Genomic DNA, 21,438 nt, shown 5'->3' on the forward strand with positions numbered 1-21,438 from the left:
AAAGTGGTATTGGGTTGGTATTCCATTGTTCAAAGTCATTGTCCACCTACCCTTCAAATTCACCTGTTACAAGTTCCAAGACTAAAAGACAAACACACACACACACACACACACACACACACACACACACACACACACACACACACACACACACACACACACACACACACACACACACACACACACACACACACACACACACACACACACACACACACACACACACACACACACACACACACACTGAATGGTCAAACTGTTTCTTCAGGGCAAAGAGCCAAGAGCCACCTGCGAAGGTTAAGGGTAATTGTCTTTTGTCAAGTATAAAACTGGCTGGAGTTTCCAGCTAAGGCACAAACAAGGCTTCAGTTCCAATTCTTAACTTGTTGCTAAAATGAAAAATAATGATGGATACATTTAGCTTAAACCTATACATTATAAGTGGAAAATGAACTTTTAACTTAAGGGCAAACTCTTGGTTTCTGACATATAGTTTTGAAATTTGCAAACACCATCTGAAATACAGAACTCTCTGTACAGCTGATTTGCATATTAGAGAAGGGAGATTTTCATAGAGTCATAGAGAGAAACAGCATAGAAACAGGTCCTTCAGTCCACTGACTCCGTGTCAACCATCAACTACCCATCCACACCAATCCCATTTTTATTCTCCCCACATTCACATCAACTCCCCACAGATGCTACCACTTAACTTCATACTAGGGGCAATTTACAATGTCCAATTAATCTACCAACTTGCACATTTTTGGGAGGAAACTGGAGTACCTAAGAATGTGCAAACTGCACACAGACAGCACCCAAGGTCATAACTGAAACCTGGTCTCTGGCACTGTGAGGCAGTGCACCTACCAGCTGCACCTCTGTGCCATCAGTTTAAAAAGGATTTGAGAAGAAGTTCTTTATTAGTCACTGAATATTCTTTGATTGCTAGAATACAAAAAAAAAGTCAGACTTTGTAACTTTAATATGTGTAGAATGCCTGGGTATAGTTCAGTGCCAGTGATTCCACACTTGAGAATTTTGGTCATGATGTCAGGAGGAAATGCCAACAAGAGAAAAGGTAGTTCCTCAAAACGAAGGAGAGCAAACTGTAATGTGTGTAATCACGGGACACTTTTGGCCAAACCCAAACAGCCATTCAAGCCCTGCATTGGCGGAGGACCAAGGGCAGATTGCCTGCCACAGCCTGCAGAGCTTTAGACTGAGAAAGTGAGAACATATTTCAAAAGGGAGATCGAGGGGTTAAGTTTTAAAGGTATCAAGAACTGAGTCTGACAACACTAATAATTTTAAAGCATTACAAATCATACAGAAGTGCTGTACATGTTCAAAATCAATGGTTTACGAGTAGTAATCTAATAATGAATGGATTAATTCTTTTGCAAAAGTATCAGAGAGTTTTAGATAAATAGCAGAGAGGTGCCAGTAATATGGAACTATAAATGATTTCACTATTTTTGTATTTCATTTTTTACGTGCTTTCTTTAATCAATAGTTAAATGTAAAAATCTACGGTGGATTTTGATTATAGTTTACTTTTTCTTAGGTTGCTTTGTGTCCCTTTGCTATACAAACAGTTTCTCAAATAAATATTGTTGGTGCACATGTATTGCATTTTAGTATCTGTGGGATGAGTTTTTATTTTGATAAAGTTACAGTTACAGCTTCAGATGAAACAGAATTCCATCATGATGTGAAATCCACTTGAAGAGTGCTGAAGGTCTATTGGGCACTTCAAAAAGTTTATCTACAACTCTTGGAAATAAAGACCCTCTACACAGTCTGTATACATTTGAAAGTCAATGACTAAATTGCCATCTACAGTAGATTACACTCAGTCTTTTTCCTTTTGAAATAGTAATGTAAAATATTTTGATTCATATTCCTTGCACTCATGAGCTAACTACAGTAAAATATTCATTTGAGCTATAATCTGTTTAAATTAATACTTCACTGGAGAATGCTGATATTTCTATCAATCTTAATTGACAACTTCCATAGACATTGAGCCACACGCTTTAGCTACAACTGAAATAACATTGTGAAAGGACGCTTTTCTATGTTACGTCTTTGTAACAAGTGAAAGAACTACATATTAATGCTTCCATGTGTAAGTTTTCAAAAATCAAACATAGGTCATTTCAATTTCAAGTTTCATTGTAAATAATGAACATTAATTTGTGAACTCAAATCATTTTCAAAAAGAATCATGTTATCATTCAAATACATTAAATATTTTATAAGGTGTTGTGACAAGCTATGAGAGCCGCTGAACTCAAAAGATGTGTAGCCAGCTACCTATTTAAATATGTAATCAAACACATCTCATAAATGCCTCTGACAATGAAACATGGAATCTACTTAAGACAGAAATCTCTGATGCATCATAATCCCTACACAGAACACCAAAGGTACTTAGGGAAATCTGTGAGGTATTTAATGGTACAAAATCTCAGTTGTTCACAGCTAACAAGTGCAGACAAACTATCAGACATTTTCATATTAAGTGAGGATCTACAAAATTAAACATCATGTGTGACATGGGAGCACTCGATAATCTAATTGCCAACACGGTTTACCTGCAAGCCAGGAAAAGTGTGGATGGAGATATCAAGGAAATGCGAAAGAGACGACAAAGTTTGTTCCTACCGAGCCATGCACAATGTGTTTCAGTGAAGCAAAATATTGATATTGAATACGAGAGTGTGTGTGAACAACAACCAATTGGAAAAATGTTGTTCCATCAGCTTACAGCAACAGTCCCAGAATATCAGGTTGCTGTTGACTTCATAAATGAAGTTTTCAACTTTTACCTTGCTGAGAATGGAGTAAAGGAGAACCTGCGACAGAACATTGTAACTAATTTTCTGAAGCCTGATTCAAAAAATTACCTGTCCTTCCTCAGCCAAGAACTGGCTGATAAGTGTAAAACTGCTGCAGAAAAGGAGTCTGAGGAACTCCTGGCTCTGGTTGAATCAGAAGCTAAAGCATTCCTCAAGGGACAAGCTTTCCAGGACTTTCTAAACAGCCCATTTTTTGACAAATTCTTGCAATGGAAAACCTTTGAACGTCAGCCTATAACTGAAAAATATTTTTATCAATTCAGAGTTTTAGGCAAAGGAGGATTTGGAGAGGTAAGGTCCTTGTTATGTAGAACATTAGGTTTGGGGAAAAAATTATAAGAACAGTAATTTTTCTGTATGTTTACATTGAGATATATACATATGTTAACATTTAAATATATTTTCAATCAGTTGGAAAACTTGATAGCAAATAATATTTTTATTTGTTGCTATTGTATTACTTAACACGCTGGAATCAGCCAAAGAATTGTTTGAAGTTTCAAATAAACTATATCAATCTGCTTTGTTCAGGTGTGTGCCATACAAGTGAAAATATCTGGCAAAATGTATGCATGTAAACAGTTAGACAAGAAACGATTAAAAAAGAAGCATGGAGAAGAAATGGCCCTCCTTGAGAAAGAAATCTTGGAAAAGGTTAACAGCCGATTTATTGTTAATCTAGCTTATGCTTATGAAACCAAGAGCCATCTCTGCTTGGTCATGACCTTGATGAATGGAGGAGACCTGAAATTTCACATTTATAACATCGGTGAAAAGGGAATTGAAATGAACCGTGCAATATTTTACACAGCCCAGATTACCTGTGGAATTTTGCACCTGCATTCTCAGAATATTGTGTACCGTGACATGAAGCCTGAAAATGTCTTATTGGATGACAATGGAAACTGCAGGCTCTCAGATCTGGGGCTTGCAGTCAGAATTAAGGAGGGCAAAGCCATTAACCATAAAGTAAGTACGAACATGCAATGTTGACACACACAGAATTATTGTGGTCTAGAAATCTGTAAATCTCATAATGGCATCAGGTAAAAGCCAGTCACAAACATCCTAATAAAGATCCCATTATGTTGTTAAATCAGCTGATAAGAGGAATTCACTAAACACATTATTAGTCTTAAAATGCTTTCTGAAGTGTAGCCATATGAAAAATGCATAGAGGCTCAGTTTTTGCAGCGGGAAAAGTAGCAAGTTGGGCAGCAACTTGGCATACCATTCATAGAACATAGAGCAGTACAGCACAGTATGGGCCCTTCAGCCCATGATGTTGTGCTGAACAATATAAACCTTATCCACATTCAATCTCTCCCTCTCTCTACTTCACCTCCCATAACCCTCTATTTTTCTTTCATCCATGTGCCTATCTCTCTTAAATGACCCCATTGTATCGGCTCCTACCACCACCCCCAGCAGTGCATTCCAGGCAGCCACCACCCTCTGTGTAAAACCTACCTGACATCTCCCCTGAACTTTTCTCCACATACCTTAAATGGGTGACCTCTAGTATTGGCCATTACCGCCCTGGGGAAAAGGTGCTGGCTGTCCACTCTATCTATGCCTCTCATAATCTTATACACCTCCATCAAGTTGCCTCTCATCCTCCGTCGCTCCAAAGAGAAAAGCCCTAACTCGATCAACCTCTCCTCATTAGACATGTTCTCCAATCCAAGCAGCATTCTTGTAAATCTCCTCTGCACCCTCTACAAAGCTACCACATCCTTCCTATAATGTGGTGACCAGAATCTTATAGAGCTGTAACATTACCTCTCGGTTCTTGAACTCAATCCCCTGGCTAATGAAGGCCAACACATCATATGCCTTCTTCACCACCTTGCATGGCAACTTTGAGGGATCTATGTACTTGGACCCCAAGATCCCTCTGTTCCTCCACACTGCTAAGAATCTTGCCATTAACCATGTACTCTGCATTCATGTAAAGTAAAATGCGTAAATCAGTAAATGGCTTCCTGAGTTTAAACCTCACAGATTTATAGACATTAAAACCCAAAGGCATAACATTGTAGTACACCCCACCCACCCCTTGAAATATCAAATAAACACACAAGAAAAAACTAAGGCTTCTCCAGTGGTGTAAGGCAATTTTTACCAATGTTTACCAGGGCGGCACGGTAGCGTAGCAGTTAGTGTGACACTATTACAGCACCAGCGATCAGGGTTCAATTCCCGTCGCTGTCTGTAAGGAGTTTGTACGTTCTCCCGTGTCTGCATGGGTTTCCTCCGGGTGCTCCGGTTTCCTCCCACATTGCAAAGACGTACGGGTAAGTTAATTTGGGTTTAAAATGGGCGGCGTGGACTCGTTGGGCCAGAAGGGCCTGTTACCACGCTGTAAATAAAATTTAAAATTTGAAAAAATTTATCAACTGATGTCTTTGGCACTGAATATTTAATTTAAAAAGTTCAAGATTCATCTTTTAAATTGTAATTATTGCTGGTGATTTTAAAAACAACTTATTTTACTTGTCTCTTTTTTACTTTTGTATCTTTTATCTCTACCTTACTTTCTCTCTCCCTCTCTTTATGTCATTTTCTTTCCAACTTTATTTTATTTTCTGTACTTTTTCCATAATTATTTTTTTATATTCATTCTATGGCCGTGGGCTTCACAGGCTGAGCCTGTGGTTAATTGCCCATCCTTAATTGCCCTTGAGTAGGTGGTGGTGAGCTGAGTCCTCGAACTGCTGCAATCCTTGAGGTTTGCGTATACCCACAATGCTATTGCAACTGTTATTCTGGTCCATGAATCCATGAACACTACGTCACTATTCCTTTTCTTTTTTGCACGATTTATTCATTTTGTAATTTACAGTAATTTCATGTCTTTGCACTGTACTGCTGCCGCAAAGCAAATTTCATGACATATAAATCAGTGATAATAAACCAGATTCTGATTAAGACCCTGCATGACTCAGTAAGGATTCTTCAGTCTGGTTGAATGCAGAGATACACTATTGCTTTCGCTGCTCACACAGGCTCCAGATCCCCTGTACAGGATGCTACATTGAAATGACACCCATTTGTTGTAAGCTGCTCCACAAAAAAAATCTGTGGGCTGTTATATAAACATTAGATGGCCGGTGACTAAAAAATCAAGATCATTATTATTAATGCAATGTCTGTTCATTATTAACATAAACTCTTCTGCCCTTGCTACCATTATCATAATAATAATATTCAATTAATTATTGTCTTATAAAGTGTCAGCCAATTTCACAGTTTGAACACTCATTAAAAATTATTAACAAATCACCATTCTATTGAATGCAATTATAATACCTGCCAAAAATGTTATGTGTACTGTAATTGAATATCCTGACTAAGCTTTTCAATAAAGCTAAATATTGTAAAGTTACAGAACATTCATGTTTGATTCACCATTGTTGACGGTTGGAACTCTAGCCTTAATCTCAATTCGGAAAATTACTGCAATTCAATTAATGCAATTTATTTTGGAATCAATCATTGTCATCAACTGGTTCAGCATAGAATCCTCTTAATTCTATTTAAGCTTCTTCACCTGTGTAAACACGAGCATTGTTTCTTTCAATCCACACATCCAAAACAATGAACAAATAGATGAAAAAATGTTCCCTTTTAATAACCACACAAACATCAATAATGTGTAACATTAATTTGCAGCTCATTGGGTAAGAGTTAAGAGATCATCAGTGTTCTCTTAATTGAAAACGTAGGTGTAGAAACATGTCTTCTGTCACGTATAGGAGACATGTGATCCAATAGTATTTGTGGACTGTACTTGTCAACTACCAACATTTGAACACATTCAATGCGAATAGTTGGGGATGAATTTCTATCCTAGGAACAGTAATAATTAAGTGGAAATGTACAACAAGACTATAATAAGGCAGATGTTGCAATGAGTTTATAGGTCAGAGGGTTTATAGAAGGATGATCATTCGGGAAAGACCATGGAGCTGTGGGGCACAAACTGACAGAGGAAAAGGATCACTGGAGCAAAGTTAGAGAAGGGGAATAAACAGAAGATGAATAAAATCAAACACAATGGAAAAGCAAAAGTAGAAAAAGTGAAAAATCTGTAGACTATAATCATGTATTCGAAAATGAAATGCAGTAAATAATAAATTTTGCAAAATAATTGCCTTTGTAATTTGCAGCAAGACTGTTTTGTTTTAGCAGATAATAACAGCAATATTTTAAAGCGTAGGCTGATTTTGTTTCAGCTACTTGCACCAATGACTCATCTTTATTCTTCCACTCTGAAAATGGCACTCCTATTATGAATTTTCTCAAATCCGAACACATTTTTTTTGAACTGCTTGAGCCTCAATCCATCAAATGACACATTTTGTACCTTTTTATGTTACTGCGTTGTAATCACAGCCTGTCAATAATAACACAATAACTCAAAAATATCTCTGTAGAACACAGGTGTCCTTCCAGTGTACCTACATTATCCAGTTATTGGTTGATAAACAATTCAGTTGAGAATATACCATAAATAAATTTTAATTCGACGAATGCAATAATGCTTTTGCCTTTATTTATGTACTTAAAATGTTCTTTGTTTTTTTAATACTTCAGGCTGGAACTAATGGTTATATGGCTCCAGAGATTTTAAAAGAAGAAAAGTACACATATTCTGTGGACTGGTTTGCTCTAGGATGCAGCATTTACGAAATGATTGCAGGCAGAACTCCTTTCAAGGATTACAAGGAAAAGGTCAGTAAAGATGAAGTGAAAAGGAGAACATTGGAAGATGAAGTGAAATACGAGCACCCTAAGTTCACAGAAGAGTCAAAGGACATCTGCCAACTGCTTTTGGCAAAAAACTCAGAAGAACGCTTGGGCTGCAGGTAAGGATCTTGAAACACATAGTCAGATCTGTGAGTCATTTTACTTTCCATTGCGTTGATCTGCAACAAAAATTTTAATATGATTGTTATTCTAAAATATGTCTAATATGCCACAATAACTACAATGATGCAAGCTGTGAAAGCTGGTGTTTGAGAGAAGTTGCCTTTTTAATACCTAAAATAATACATAAATACTATCATTTCAGGACATTTCATTATGAAGTGGAAAATATAAATTCAGGAATTTAAATCAATCTACAGTGTTTGCAGATCAATCCACTACTCATTTTCTGATCAAATTATATTTAATTATACATACACTATCACTTAGTGTTTATATTCATGTAATTTTCCTTTGCAATCCCTGTCTGAAATTGGAAAATGGGTTCAGATTAACTACACCAACAAAGACTAGTATCTGGACCTTACCAAATTCTCTCCACCTCCCCCACTAAGATGGCATGTGTGCTCCTGCCCCATAAGAATATAAGTAGACTATTCAGCCCATTGATCCTGTTCCATATTAAATTAACCTTTTTTAATATATTTATTCATTTTACAGGATGTATCTGATACTGGAATTGTAAATATTTATTGCCCTTCATTAACTGCTCTAGAGAAGGTAGCAGTGGTGAACTCCCTTCTTGAACTGCTGTTCTTCTTCTAATGAAGGCATTCGCACGGTGCTGTTGAGCAGAGAGCTTCAGGATTTAGACTCTATGATGATAAAGGAATGGCGATATATTTCCAAGCCAGGACAGTATGTGACTTGAAAGGAACATGCAGGTGGTGGTTCCCCTATGTACTTGCTGTCCTTGTCCTGCTTGGCGGCAGAGATCATGGATTATGGAGGTGCTGTCAGAGTCGCTTAGGTAAATAACTGCAGTGTATTTTATAGGTGATACACACTGCAGCTATGGTGTGTTGGTGGCAGAGGGAATCCATATTTAGGCTGCTGGATTTGGTGCCAGTCAATCAAGCTGCTTTGTCCTGCACAATGTCAAATTTCTTGAGTGTTGTAAGAGCTGCATTCATCCAGTGTTGTGGGTTTTCCATTGCACTCCTGACTTATGTCTTGTAGATGGCTGTGTGGTCTCAGGAGATGAATCACTCACTGCAGGATACCCAGCCTACTCTTGTAGCCGCAAAGTTTACGTGGCTGGTACAATTGAATCTCTGGTCAGCAGTGTAGTACAAGTTGTCAATAGTAGGAGCTCAGTGATGGTAATGCCATTGAATATCAATGACAGTTAGTTAGATTCTCCCTTGTTTGAGATAGTCTTTGCCTTGCACTTGTTTGCCACTTATTAGCCTATGCTGGAATTTTGTTTGGATCTTGCTCCACATAGGCATAAACAGATTCATCTTCTTAGAAATTGTGATGGAATTTACTGGATTAGAAGATGCCCATTCACCAGCTTAATGAGGGGTCCTTGATGCCACTCTCTTCCTAATGCTGACCTGATGTTAAGGATGGTTACTCTCACCTGACCCCAGGAACTTAGCTCTTTGGCCCCTATTTGTATTGAGATCTGGAGCCATGTATGGAGATCCTAGCAAAATCCAAGCTGGGCATTGGTGAGCTGGTTGATTGATAAGTGTTATTTGACAGAACTGGTAACTCCTTCCATCCCTTTGTAAATGAGAGAGTAATGAGTGGTAATTGGCCAGTTGAACTTATTCTGCTTTTTGTGGATGTCACATCTGGGTAATTTTCCATAGTGTTGGACAGGTTTTTATCTTGTACTAAAACAGCTTGGCTAGTTCTGGAACGCATGTCTTCAGTACCACAGCTGAGATATTGATGGTGGCCCAATGGCTTTAGCTGTATTCAATAATGTCTGCTTTTTCTCACTGTCATAAAGGGTGAATTGAAATGTCTGAGCACTGGCTTCTGTGATGGTGGGGATCCAGGGAGAAGGATCACCCAATTCAGGCAAAAGATGCTTTTAAACTCTTTATCTAGCCTTTTTCAGTACATGCAGGGCTCTGGTATCATTGAGGATGGAGACATAAATGGATTCTCCTCTTTTTGTCCATCACCAGCCAGAGAACCACAGAATGGTCGCAGCACAGAAGGAGGTCATTCAGCCCATCATATCTGCACTGGTTGTCAACCAGAGCAAATCTGTAGTTTCACTGACTGGTTCTGTCTCCATAGCCTTACAAGACTTCCTCCACCATATATTGATCCAATCCCCTCTCGAGGACCTCAACAGAACCTGCCTTCATCACATCTGCAGGCAAAACATTTGAGATTCCAACCACTGCATAAAAAGGTTTTTCTTCAGGTCGCCCTTAATTCTCTTCCGCTTTATTTCATATCTATGACCTCTTGTCCTTAACCCCTCCACCAGAGAGAGCAAACTCCTGGTAGCAACTCTGTCTAGACCCATGATTTTATACACTTCTATCAAATCTCCCCTCATCAGTCCCAACCTCATTAATCTGTCCTTGTGACCGTTGTTCCCCTTTCCAGAGACCCTTCTCATAAATCACTAAAGCATTCGCATCTTTCCTACAATGTGGTGAACAGAATTGAACAAAATACCCCATGTGAGGCCAAACCAGTGCACTATAAAGGTTCAGTGCGACTTCCCCGTTTTACTACTCTGTGCATCCATTGACAAAGACCAAAATTCAGTGTGTTTTATTAACCACCTTCTCAACCTGCCCTGCCACTTTCAATGATTTGTGCACTCGTGCCCCCAGGTCACTCTGCACCTGCACCTGTTCATGTCCTGCTGCAATCTAAGGTTTTCCTGCCTGCAGTTCACACTATTGCCAAGTTCTGTGCCATCCACAAATTTAGAGGTTGTGGTTTGCAACCTCTAGTCTAAACCATCATGATAGATGAAATAAAGCAATGATCCTAACATCGATCCCTGGGGAATGCCTCCAGACTATAAAACACTTTAACCACTACTTTCTGTTGACTTAATCAACTTTGTTTCCTTATCCATCTTTGACCTGATACCATGGGATTCAGTTAGGACTCCCAGGGCCACACCACTGCACTGTCACCTCCAGTGGATCTGGTCTGCCAATGAAAACAGGATATACCCAGGGCCTGAGATGAAAAAGTGTGTGGCATTGGCTATGAGGTATGCCGATGTCAGGTAGTTGTTTGACTGGTCTCTCCCAATTTCGACTTATCTCCAGGTATTTGATAGGAGGATTTTGCAGATTTTGCCTTTCCCATCTTCAAATTTGGTGCTTAGGTCAGGAATGAACAGACAGTGGATAAATTACTGGACTACTCACGCAGGAACCCAGGTTAAAGAGAGGAGTTCAAAACTGCACTTGGGGCATTTAATTTCAGGTAATTAAGTAATCTGAAATTTAATAGGTGATACCAGTAATTGTAAACATGATACTAATGATCTGCTGTAAAGCAACATCATTTTCACTGATGTCCTGCAGAGAAGGAAATCTGATGTCTTCATGCAGTCTGATGTATTACTCCATATCCCATAGCAATGTACTTGACACTTAACTGCTCTCTGAAATAGTACAGCAAGCCATTCATTTTTACCAGGTAGTATAACATTTTTCTCCTAATGCTGTCATCGTGCCTATTTTACAGTATGTAGAATTGTCCAAAATATAAACACTGGGCATTGATTATTTGAGATTAAGTGGTCCCTTGTTCATACCCTTGCACTCACAAGTCAGAACTTTATTGCTTTTCAAACCAGGTACAATCACCTTCAGACAGGATAGATCCATTGGTGAATTACAAAATAAAATGCCTAATTGTTTTCCTCCAACAAGGGACTGTTATATAATTCGAGACAATAGGTTTTTGTGAATTTTTCATGGAACATTCCTCTAATATTTAAAGTCATTAATTTGTCTTGTACATTGGGTGTGGTGACAGCACATACTTGTACTCAATGGTGCTTTAAGTGTTTCGTACTGTACATGTTTTCTTTTGCAATTTTGACTAAATGATTGGTTTGAAGATTTTAAAATAACATACCTTACTGTGAATTCTGACATTTTTATTACTCAGCGAAACCATCAATATCTTCCTTCTCAGTGATAAAGGAAGTGAAATCCTGATTGATTAAAGTAGTTCATGAGGTGTTATTACTTCTCCTTAATTCTTCTCTGAAACTGACCAAATAAGTTTAAATTTAAAAACACCAACTGAAAATTTAGGTTAATTTTATATTACACACTTCGTCCCCTTTTTTCACTTTAGGGGAGAAAATGATGACCCTCGGAAACACTCTTTCTTCAAATCTATCAACTTCCAACGATTAGAAGCTGGACTTATTGAGCCTCCTTTTGTGCCAGACCCCAGCACAGTGTACTGTAAGGATCTTGGAGACATTGCTGATTTCTCTGAAGTCCAAGGTATTGACATTGTTGAGAAGGATAAGCAGTTTTACAAGAAATTTGCCACAGGGGCTGTCACCATCCCTTGGCAAGAAGAAATGATTGAATGTGGCCTTTATGATGAACTGAATGATCCCACCAGGAAACAATCAAAGGCAAATGGCACTGAAGAGGCAAAATCAGGTGTTTGTATAATTCTGTGACAGGGGAAATCTATCCTTAATTTTGCTGCAACTACACCCTCTGCAGATTGCCAGTAAGTAGAAATCAGAATTTGCTTCTCTCTCATACCAGGGGAATCTGCATACAGACATTGACTCCTAATCAGCATCACCAATGAAAAAAGATATGCATTGTAATTAAACATCCTGCATAATTCTGTGGAGAAATGGAAATATATAAAACCACAAATTTAGTTGAAAATAAAAACAATAAACCATTTTTTACTCAAAAAAATCTATCTATTGTTGCAACCTGTCAAAATGCTGAGAGTAAATGAAAAGCAGCACTTAATAGAGATGGTCTTGTTCTGAAATACATTTTGTTCCAGTGGGCATCTACGCTGTCAATTTCAGTGATAGATAAATAAAACCAAAATAAACGAAAAAGTTTATATATTCGAAATATGACTCAAAACAAAATAGTTTGGATATTTTTGGGTTTTGAATTTGGTTTAGTTCTCATTCTTCCCAGAGGTACAGGTAAGTTATACAGGAATGATCTTAATTCCCTAGAATAATCTAACTCCTCTCTAATAGATATGGTGAAAGAAATTTACAAAACGAGAGCATTTTGGAACTAAGAGTCAAACTTGAGTCTTTACAATAGAAATCCACCACAGTGCTGTCCAATGTCTGATCGACTGGTCCGGTGTGACTAATTGGGTATGTAGATCTGACAAATTACATTTATCATAAATAAGAATTAAGTAGTAGACATAAAGTCACTGAGAATCCCAGCACTCAACCTCAAATACTCAATGCTGAATGAACAAACTCAGATAATGTACATATGAGTACTTTAAACCTTTTTGAGTGTTTATTGATAAGATGGTAAGACTAAAAGCAAAGTGTAACAGTGGTTTTTGATTGTAATGCTTTACTTTCTTTTTTGCTGCATAATGATAGAAGTTTGTACACTAAATAGATATATGTGTGTATGTAAAGCTGTCTGCTGTATAAATAAGTGCATATGGTTAAAATAGTTTCAACATAGCCACATCTACAACAGTTTAACTATTTATTTTGGATACCATTGCTTTAGCATTGTCACAGCTAGAGGACAGAGTAATTTGAAAGTAAGTAACTCACGTAATCACTCTGCTTTGAAGGTGCAAGGCAATTTGTATCATTCACACTAGACAAACATTTCTAAAGTCAGGAGTGAACAGTGCATTTACAGGAATGGAATCTGCATTTGCTTGCCGTCTGACATAATGCATCAATGTGCATTTCTGTCTGGGTGTGACTTGGTTAATGGAGGGAAGAGAGGGTGTTTCACTTTAATATGGTGATTTTAAATGTTTATTTCTAATTATTTAAATACCAGGAATGCTCAGATTGCTAATACCAAATAAAATTGGATGTTCTCAAAATAGTGAGAATTTAACCAGAGTAGAGGAATTTGGATATCGCTACTTTTGGAACCTGGTATATAACAATATTGAATTTTTAGACTGTTTTGCTTTAGATTCTCACACTTACCATAATATTTGTGTCAAAGGCATTGGGAAGATCACTTTAATTTCATACTATTAAAATCTGGACCATGGTCACTCCAAAAAGAATACTTTATTCGGTGTTTTGGAAGAAGTGCAGAAGGAGCAAAGAACAAAAAGCTGGCAGGTCTGATTGCATCTCACAATTTCTACCACTTCAGATCATGGATATGTTCAGAAGAGGTATACTTACTCCAGTTTCTGAGATTCACTGGTGAAGCTTTGAAAGGTGTTTTGATTGTACGCTGGAACTTGACTTCCAGTCAAACTGCATCAGGAATTATTGAGGTCATCCTAACACAATATTAACTTGGCTTAATCAGGCTGGTCTTCAGCAGTGTAAGCCAATCGGTAGTGCATAGATATATGAAGCAACTAAATGATGCTCTGCATGTCCTGCTGACCAAGCAAGCAAATTCAACAACTTCCCCATGGACATCTAAAAAGAACATGAGAGGCACAGGGCCTTTTTCCAACAGGCAGTATACTTTAAAATTCCAAACACATTATAGCATTCAACTCTCTTCACAAACCACATTTTAAAACCACAAATACGATAGAATACAATGAGCACTGGAATCATTAAGAAAGAGTATTAGATAATCAGGAGCATTCAGAAGTGGTTTTGTGGGCTGCCTGACAATACAATGGGTTCCCAAGGATGAGTATCTGCCTAGTGCAGCAACAGTTCCCTTTAATGCCATGATTAAATACCTTCAAATACAAGAGTCTGGAATTGCAACGAAACTACCAAGTTTCTCAATTCCTACAAATGTTAATACATTGTCCAACACTGCTTGCAGAAAACCCTGGGACCAGCTAAATGACATGGCAACCAAATGTTTATTAACATAAAATGTACCACAATGTACCCTGAATCCCAAATACATTGCTTCTAATAAAATACGGTTTAAAGCTTTAGATCAAGCCTATTGCTCCTATATGAAGTAGCCAGCTGTTTTGTGTTGACGATGGCTACTTGGTATCAAGTTTGCATTCTGCTTCCATGTACTGAGTTCATTAGATGTCCAGGTACTGTATCCAACATTTCCAAAAGGAGCTAGGGTAATTTGACCCTTTCTAACATATGTGAAGTTATTAGAATGGGTTGATGAGAGCTCCCAGTTGGGCTGCCATCCTAAACAAACAATTCATGTCCATTTCAGCATGTTCCTACATCTCATTACCAACTTATTCACTGATTAATATGCTAACACTAATATGATCATAAAACCCTGCCTTATGGTTCTGTCTTATTTTATTCCTGTTGTAACCCAAGGATTAATGCACAATATCACTTAAGACTTCTATGTCAACCATCCAAACATTCAGTAAATATTCATCATAGCACCTTCATAATGGAACTGCACTGTGATCACCTAGCGATTGCCTGATACTCAATATTCAACATGTTCCTGTGCTTCTATGGGATTGCTACATGAGTACTGATTGTAGTCTTCTCCCCACTTGTTCTTATCTGTTAAAGGTATGATGCATTCCCATCCCCTGCTTATTACTTTAAGTATTTACAAAGCCCTGTTTACAATTTCAATAGGATTTCTTTTGGTTATTGGTAAGTTACTGAGCTAATATGTGTTGAAAATAATGTAAATACAAAATTAAAAATTGTGTAAATTATATGATGTTTGATAATGAAGAATGCTCAATGTTCATTTTCTAAAAAAGTCTCAAATGCTAAGTACAAACTAAGCATTTGCCTTTGGCAATAGTCAATGACTTTGAAATCTGTATGCTACTTTTAAAAATATTGCAAATTATAGTTAAAAGCTTGAATAAATATTAGATCATTATCTGCCAAATATATTGTTTGTTTCATTAAATGTCAAAGTATTATGAATTATCATTTTCTCACAAGTGGTAAATTCTTCCATTTCTGAGCTTTGTAACACCCTACTTTAAAAGAATGATCACAGAGGCATCCTTCACTCCTCAGAACTACAGCAGAAGCAAATCATTCTCATTTCCAAAGGATTATTTAAGAATAGGTTCAGTTGCGGGTGACAGTACCTTTGATAGCTAACTTTACAATCAATTTATTTCCTGTTAAAAATAAAAGCAAATTATTATATAAGAGAAAAGGTGGGAGGAGCAGAAGGATTTGGGAATTCAGGATCATAAGACACTGCAACCAGCACTAACATTCATTGTTAGAATAAAATGAATTGGGCATTATTCAAGACACTGTCTCCAAGCTTAATACAGTGCTGTAACATAATGATTATATTTGTCACCACCATGGATAATGGAAAATGATAGCAAATAGACATGCATTTGCGAAGTGCCTTCTGTAGCCTCAGAGTATCCCAAAATGTTTTATAGCCAATAAAGGACTTTGATTTGTAGTCATTATTGTGAGGTCGGAGAGTAAGGAATATAAAAGATTAGATCTAACAGGAAATCCACATAAAAAATTAGTAAGACCACTGTTGGAACAACATCCATTTATATACTCCCTTTCACAACTACAGTACTTTACAGCTAATACATTTTTAAGTATGGTTATGGTTTGAATACAGGAAATACAATTTGTGCAAAGCAATGTCCAACAAACAGGAATTAAATAAATGTCCAGTTCGTGTGTTTTAGGTATTGGCTGATTGGTTTATTGGCAGGATTCAGCCTTCTGTGGGGCAATTTTTCACAGTAAATATCTGTGAAAGCATAGTAATCCTCTGTATTATGAGTCTTTGTTAGGATGAGAGACATTTGCTCATTTTCCCTTACTGTTCTGCACATTTTGAAAGATGGATAAAATTATTAAGATAAAATGCTGGAAATACTTTAAAATGACAGGAAGCATCTGTGAAGAGAGATAGTTAACATTTCAGGGTGATAATCTTTCACCGGAAATGAGGAAAGATGTATTTTACTTTTGAATATTATTGAAACAGAGCAATCTTCACCTCTGACAAATCATTCTTAGGGAATGATGTAAAGTCAGCTCTCCATGTCCGTCAGCTGTTCAGAGTGCTAATCTTATTCCTGCTGTAAGTGTTTCCGCAAGTTGCTGTTTTACCTTATCTTTCAAGGGTCAGTGAGGATTTGCTGCAACCATTGTATTGGTTGACAGTCCCTATGTGGTGGTGACAAATATAATCGTTCTGTTACAGCACAGTACTAAGCTTGGACACAGCGTCTTGAATAATGCCCGATTCATTTCATTCTAGCAATGAATGTTAGCATTACACATTCCATTGCTTCCCCAACACAGATTACTTCAAGAAGGAATTTTTTATATCCTGATTCAAACATTCAAGCAACATATCCAAATGTAAATCTCTGGAATCCATCATCCTGCATTTACAATTCCACTCCTTTTTTTGACCTTCAAAGCTGAGTGTGGCAATGTGTCACATAATGAAAATGTCTGCTGCTGCTTGCTGGTGTGATGCTTTTGCTCTTTGCTATGTGTCGTGTATAGTGTAGTGTAGTCAGTCTAAATAATGCAGATTCATTTGTAAAGATGAGCACAAAAAGTTTTTTTAAATCACATTGACAATTCATATTTACAGAAATTCATTTACTACACATTGCCTGACAGTATACCTTGATAATCTTCAGTAACTATTGCTTGACATTCAACACAATCTTTCATGTACATGTAGACACCATACAGTTAACAAAGACCATACCAGATGCAGTGGCAGTGCTGTTCAGATCAGCCAAAGCAACACTCTCCAGATCTTCCATGCTCGACTAGGCTACTACAGCATATAGTTCACTTTACTGGAATGGTAATCCAGGAGACTGGACTAATTATCCAGTGAATGTGAGTATCAATCTCAACATAGCAATTTGAGTATTTGAATTGAATTTTTAAATATGTGGGGAAAAACTGGGATCTCAAGGTCTTTAAAAAAATCATGTTCATGAGGGAAGAAAAGCTGGCATGTAGAGGGGTCAGTATGTGAATACAGTCTGACATCAACATGCTAAACATCCACAGAAATGTCGTAGCAAGACCCCTCCCTTCCTCCCCCCAACCCCCAACCCCCCCCCCCCCCACCGCTTAGGGAATGGGCAATGTTCACCAGCCTTATTGGCATCCACAATAACAACTGCATTTATATGGTGCCTTCATGAAATTCAAAACAAACCCATATAAGCAGAAATATGGGAAGATGGCCAAAAGCTTAGTGAAAGAGGTTGGTTCTACGGAACATCTTTAAAGGGGAGATAAGAGGAAGGAGGAGGAAATTCCAGAGCTTAAGGCCCTACTGCCAATGCAATTAAATTCAGCGATGATCATGAGAGTTCCATTATGGGATATGTCAATGGCTTCATTGCAAATATATCTGAGAATTATGGAATGGGAGGTGATTACAGAGAAAGGGAGGAGGGCAGCCATGGAGTGATTTGAAAATATGAGTGCATGTTAAAATAGGAAGTACTGCTCAGAGGGAGCCGCTGTAGGTCAGCAAACGCAGGGCTGATGCATGAACAGGACTTAATACAAATTAAATGTGGGCAGCAGAATTTTAGCTGATCTCAAGAAGAACAGAGGAGCCAGCCAGGGCTGTATTGAAAGAGGTATGTTGATGGGGTGGGGTGGGGGGTGTGGTCACAAAAACATAGGTGAAGGTTCATTAGCAGAGCACTTGGACAGAAAAGATTGGCCAATGATACAGAAGCGGAAACACAATCTTAGTCATGGTGCAAATTGTGGTCTGAATCTCAGCTTGGAGTCAAACGTGGCACCAAGATTGTGAGTGGCCTGTGACAATTTCAGAGTGATACCTGGGCGAAGGATGAAGGGAGTGTAATAAGGAATGGGATTTGTGATGGGGACAAAAGAAAATTGTATTGGCCTCCCTAATACAGAGTTGGATCAAATTTCTGCTCTTCCAATACTGAGCATCAGACAAGATCTCTGACAATTTATAGGTCAAGAGGGATAGTGATGAGACAGAGCTGGGTATCATCAGCATCGTGTGAAAAGTGATATTGTTTACAGATGATACTATTACAAATATAAAAATGGGATATTATTATAGATAGAAAAAGAATGACCAGATTCAATTTCTTTTTTAAAAACATTGCTATGGTTAATTTAAGTTCACTTCCAGGTCGTCTGCACACTTTTCCTTTCTACTTGCTGATGCTATGACACACCATAGTTTCCAGTTTTCAGATTAGGGAAGAATGGAGCCACTTCCAATTATGGAGCATTCATGGATATCAGCTATGTATATTGGTACAACTTTGTATCCCTAGATAGGTACAGTATATTCCCTTGCCTGCTCCCTCTGATCTGACTAGCAGATGTACACAGCCTAGTTCAGATGAATAGCAATAAAAAGCCCACTTTGTAATCCCTTGTGTTTCTCTACTTTGTTACTAAAGTTAAGGAAGCTCCACGATTTCAGAAATTCATGTAACTTACTATTGCTCATAATGTTTAAAATGATGACCCCATTAAACATTAAAAAATGCTGCAGGTGTGCCTGTATGTGGCAAGATTTTTGACTAAAAAAGACATGGAATTTTTAAGAAAGTCATAAAATGTTGATTACCTTTGCAAAATTAGTTTGGTAAATTTCTGAAATATGCTGCTAATATGAGGAACATCATGCTGGATAGAAAAATGCCTACCTTGTCATTGAAAATATAGTCCAATGAAATCCTCCTCTAGTCATCCTCCTATTCTTCACACAAGTGTAGAATGCCTTGGGGTCTTCCTTAATCCTACTCACCAAGGCCTTCTCATGCCCCTTTCTAGCTCTCCTAAATCCATTCTTAAGCTCCCTCCTGGCTACCTTGTAACTCTCCAGGGCCCTGTCTGATCCTTGTTTTCTGAGCATGTACTCGAGATTTTTGATAATCCAAGAGGCATAGAGATTCGGATTTCGTCACTTCGTTGCTGGCATTCAACAAAACAAAGTCACAAAGAAAAAGTTAGTATTAACATGGCTCAGTCCGATTATTATAACAATTTTATCATTCTGTTCTTATTTCCTTCCTTTTGAGGAGGCAAATCCATCAATGCCAGCCAAGTATTTGCACACTCCAGTGCTGATGCCTTCCTCTTCCATCCACTACCATCATTTTGGTCAGAACCATGTCACCTTCTCATCCCAAATTAGATATGTCACATGGTGCTGCTTCCAAGGATGGTAAACATTTCCCCAGTATTGCCCCAAATCTTTGAGTCAATAATCTGATGCGTAGGGTGAATGATGTTCTAATTTATATAATTTGGTCTTATTCATCACAGATGAATGCAACAAATCACAAAGAAAATGCAATACAAGATTTGTGATATTGTTTTAATCCTTGGTGACCAATACTAACTGAAGGCAGAAATGGACCTTCCCTTTCTAATTCTTTTAAGCTGAAGAGACTCGAGGACTTGGAAAGACACTGTGTGGGTTGATGACTCAAGCCAAATTTGACAGCTTATCTAATTCTAATACAACCAGAGGCATCAAAGGCAAACACTGTATCATCAATGGAAAGAAAACTCCTTCAATTGATAAATCAGAAAGTGACAACAGTGACTACACTGCAACATTAGTTGCAAAGTGCTTGGGCATGTCTTGAAAGAGGCATGAAAGTCACCGTTAGTACATCTTTTTTTAAATGAAGAAAGTACAATAAAAGTAAAGAATATGCTAAATAGTGCACTGTATTTCATATAAAAAAGATAAATTTGCTGGTTGGATGAGCAATGCCTGCCACAATTCCCTGCCTACTTGAAATGATGTAACCTTTTATGTACATTGTAATAAGCAAACAGATGCTTTGTTTAAATCTGGTCTCAACAATTAGTCTTGCAACTATAACACACTCACTTGGTACTCTACTGAAGTTTCAGTCTAATACTAACAATTACCTATGTAATTAATTTACTGCAATGGGCGAGGCAGGGTCTTGGCTAGGGTAGAAGAGAGAATCAATTATAAAAATAGGTTTAATTTGATGCCTATAATTAGAGAAGAAGGGATGCCACATAAACAGATTTCTTCAAAATGGGGCACAGGAAAGAAGTTCAGGAACCCTTAATTTAATGGTACTGGCTCTCAATCTTCTGGCTGAAAGGCTAAACTGCATCCATTAATCTAAATTTACATTCTAGTAAGTAAAAATAGAGTGAACTCCCACATATACATGGATGACATCCACCTTTATATCATAATCTCCAGTGTTGCTCTTTCTAATTACCCATCATTAACACATAAATAATTTTTAACTTTTAATTTAATGTTAGTATAAAAGCTTTGGAATAGCCTTCAACTTACATTGAAATCCTTCTTGATATCGAATCAACAGCCAAAAATTGCTCTACTTCAGTTTAAAAATAACTGCTCACCATTTCTCTCTGCTTCTTTTATTGGGGTGGTAGAGCTGGTAGAGCTGCTGTGGTGACACGAGTTCAACCTTGACCTCCAATGATGTCTGTGTAGACCCTGCACATTCTCCCTTTGACCCCGTGGGTTTCCTCTGAGTGCTTCAGTTTACTTCCACATCCCAAAAATGGGTGAGTTGGTAGGTTCATTGCCCGCTGTAAATTGCCCATAGTGTGTAGGTGAGTGTTAGAACCTGGGGGGAATGCCCATAGTGTGTAGGTGAGTGTAGAATCTGGGGGGAATGCCTGTAGTGTGTTGGTGAGTGTTAGAATCTG

At 37.8% G+C, this 21,438-nt stretch overlaps 1 protein-coding gene across 1 annotated transcript; it reads left to right on the top strand.

Moving 5' to 3' along the window:
• Positions 1-2,552: 2,552 nt before the first annotated feature.
• On the top strand, positions 2,553-12,282 carry LOC127571564 (rhodopsin kinase grk7-a-like). The gene is made up of 4 exons (XM_052018058.1): positions 2,553-3,155; positions 3,396-3,833; positions 7,464-7,735; positions 11,943-12,282. Exons 1-4 carry the CDS (start codon positions 2,553-2,555, stop codon positions 12,280-12,282), a joined length of 1,653 nt encoding a protein of 550 aa, XP_051874018.1.
• The last annotated feature ends 9,156 nt before the right edge of the window (positions 12,283-21,438 follow it).

Source organism: Pristis pectinata, chromosome 6, assembly GCF_009764475.1.
Source record: "Pristis pectinata isolate sPriPec2 chromosome 6, sPriPec2.1.pri, whole genome shotgun sequence".
In the NCBI taxonomy this organism is placed as follows: Eukaryota; Metazoa; Chordata; class Chondrichthyes; order Rhinopristiformes; family Pristidae; genus Pristis; species Pristis pectinata.

Bases quoted from the DNA above. Each gene is read 5' to 3' on its own strand.
- LOC127571564 (XM_052018058.1), top strand. From the start codon at position 2,553: ATGTGTGACATGGGAGCACTCGATAATCTAATTGCCAACACGGTTTAC. The intron at 3,156-3,395 runs GTAAGGTCCTTG...TGCTTTGTTCAG, and splicing joins GCAAAGGAGGATTTGGAGAG to GTGTGTGCCATACAAGTGAA. The intron at 3,834-7,463 runs GTAAGTACGAAC...TTAATACTTCAG, and splicing joins GCAAAGCCATTAACCATAAA to GCTGGAACTAATGGTTATAT.